The 2,911-nt window shown below is 36.8% G+C and overlaps 1 protein-coding gene across 1 annotated transcript in view; it reads left to right on the forward strand.

Moving 5' to 3' along the window:
• The window catches only part of ccndx (cyclin Dx), a 7,432-nt gene that overhangs the window by 2,823 nt on the left and 1,698 nt on the right, over positions 1 to 2,911 (forward strand). Inside the window, exons 2-4 of the mRNA XM_008416570.2 lie at positions 935 to 1,007; positions 2,173 to 2,354; positions 2,531 to 2,746. Of these exons, the coding sequence (XP_008414792.2) occupies positions 935 to 1,007; positions 2,173 to 2,354; positions 2,531 to 2,746 (471 nt within the window). The remainder of the gene's footprint in view (positions 1 to 934; positions 1,008 to 2,172; positions 2,355 to 2,530; positions 2,747 to 2,911) is intronic.

The raw sequence follows: 2,911 nt of genomic DNA on the forward strand, positions 1-2,911 counted from the left end.
TTATTATTATTATTATTATTATTATTATTATTATTATTATTATTATTATTATTATTATTATTATTATTATTATTATTATTATTATTATTATTATTCTATTTTTTTCTCCAAAAAATAACATTTTTGTTAATTTGTCTACTTTGTACTGTAATGTATTTATATTGATTGTACGCTGATGGACTACAGATGAAAATGACGAACTCTTGATGCACATTTCTTTTGAAATAATAAAAACAAAGTGGACCAAGATCAGCGCTTTGAGGAACACCTCAAGTGTTTTACATTTATGAAACAAAGTAGTTGCAGGTTCTCTAAAAGTGTTAGTTTTTTATAATTTTCATCTCTTTTTTATTTGCTTTATTTGCTTTAGGGTGGAATAATTTGGACCGTAGAGGTTAAACTGTCTTTCGTTGCATTTGTTTTCTGTTGGATAAGTTTCACAGCTTTCCAGTCTGACACTAAAACTGACCTTTTTTTGGGAATATCTGAGGCATCCATCAACCCCTCCAGCGTTTGACGTGCTTTTCTTCTCCCTCACGTTGTAAACAAACACCCACCACCTTTTGTCATCCATGCCCATTGTCAGAGTCTGGAGATGACCTTTTCTTTGCTTTTCCTTCCTTCTCTCTTTCACCGTCGACGACAAGCTGTTGCTCGCTCCCTGCGGTCACTCCCTCTCTTGTCTGCTCCTCTTCGCTCCTCCCCTCGCTCTCCGTCTTCTTCTCCCCACCTGTTGAGCAGACCGTATTGTTTCTTCCTATTATATTCTGTCGCTCATGAGGCTCCACGCCTCCTTTCCGTCACTCCCTCCGTTTTTCTCCCTGCTGGTATAAAACTCTGGGAGAGAAGTGAGGAGTGATGAAGAGTTGTCACATCTTTCCAAACTTCTAGCTTTCCAAATTTCTTTCTTTTCGTCTTGGAAGTGTTTCCGCAGCAGATGGACCAGGCGAAGCTTCCTGTGTCTCTTTGGTGTGAGGAGTCAGAGGAGGATCAGGGTGAACCTCAAGGTAAATTGATCATTTATCATTTATTGTTTATCAATTATCACGATAAATTTCTTATGATGAAACTTCTGAGTGATTGTTGTCACAATAAACCCCAAAGTTACCACTTTGCAATAAGGCTTCCCTTATAGATGATATAGTAATTAATCTCTAAACACTTTATAAATCATTAATAACTGCTTTTATTAATATATTAAGGCTAAATCTACAGGTTTCTTGCCAAATAGTGAGCCAAGTATCCATTTATATATTTTATCTAAAGTTGCTATACTAAACATTTCAGATTACGTCATAAGCATAATAAGTATTTGTAAACATACATTTTTAGCAAATAATCTGATTCTCACCCTTAATTGATGCAGTTATTACTGATTTATAAAGTGTTTATAGCATAAACTATTTATTAGCTATCTGTAAAGTTGTAACTTTTATTAGAATATAGTCTCCTTCTGACCCTTAATTAATCCATAATAAATAGTTATTAATGATTTATAAAGTGTTGGCACTGATAACATATCTATAAACAATTCATTAGCCTTAATTATGTTCAACTAAATGTCTATCTTAAACTACACATTTTGCTTGTTTACATGATATTAAGATTGGAGCTAAATATTTAGTTAGCAAGTTAAATATCTAGTTAGTATAAACTAAATATTCACCTTGCTAACTAAATGCATATTTGATAGCTAAACATTTAGGTTGTAGCACATTTTTAGCTTGAAGCTAATTATCTAGCCTCATATTGCCTCCGTATATTAACTAAATATTTAGTTTATAAACTAAACATGTAACTTGCTAACAGAATGTTTAGTATATGAACTAAATATTTAACTTGTTAATGAAATGTTTAAATAGAATCTAAATATATAGTTCTCTAACTCAATATTTAGTGTGCTTACTAAATATTAGCTTGCTAATTAAATATTTAGCTTAATAACTAAATATTTAGTTCATTAACTATATATTTGGCATGAACTTCATGTGAAAATATGACTTTGAAAAATGAGCCTACATTGTTTTCTTTTATGACGGATTAAATAACCCAAATTATCGCTGTTTATTTTTGGCTGTGACTTTACAACTGGCTCCCTTATTTATTGCTACGTAACATAAAATATCATGATAAAACTTAAACTTCATGTCGGCCATTTTTTCCTGCCTGGAGGCCAGAGCAGCAGCAGGGGCTCGCCTCAGCTCCGAGCCCGCTGGGACCCCTCCGTGTCGGGGCATCGAGTGATCCAGAGGCTGCTCCACCTGGAGGGGCGCTACATGCCCTCCATGCTCTACGTCACGCTCATCCAGCGGGATCCGCAGCGCCGGGAGGAGATCGCCAAGTGGGCCCTGGAGGTGGGAAACTCTCTGATGGCCCCACTTCCTAACTATAGTCATGGTTCAAATAGAGAGTTTTTACGAAGTGGATTAGAGCCACTGGGGGAAACAATAATTCTGACTTTAATCTGATTTTTTTTTTTTCCGTGGTTTTTGCTTCCTGTGACTGAAATGCTTATCTTTCTCCTGTGCAGGTTTGCTGTGACTGTGGATGTGACGAAGCCGTCTTCCCGCTGTCTGTCTCCCTGATGGACAGGTACCTGTCTGCCTACCTGTCCCTGCCTGTCTCACCGTTCTGCCTGGCTGCAGGATGCATCCTGATCGCCTCAAAGCTCACAGAGTGTGAAACCGTCACTGCTGACGCCCTCTGCACAGCGGCCGAGTTCAGCTTCCAGCCTTCAGACCTGAGGGTGGGTGGATGGATGGATGGATGGATGGATGGATGGATGGATGGATGGATGTTTTTTTTTTAAATACAAAATACAATAAAATTTCGTTTTATTGGTTGGTTGGTTAGTTGGATGTTTTATTTAATGATTGGTTGGATGTTTTATTGGTTGGATGTTTTACTGGTC

This window comes from Poecilia reticulata, linkage group LG8 (assembly GCF_000633615.1).
Source record: "Poecilia reticulata strain Guanapo linkage group LG8, Guppy_female_1.0+MT, whole genome shotgun sequence".
In the NCBI taxonomy this organism is placed as follows: Eukaryota; Metazoa; Chordata; class Actinopteri; order Cyprinodontiformes; family Poeciliidae; genus Poecilia; species Poecilia reticulata.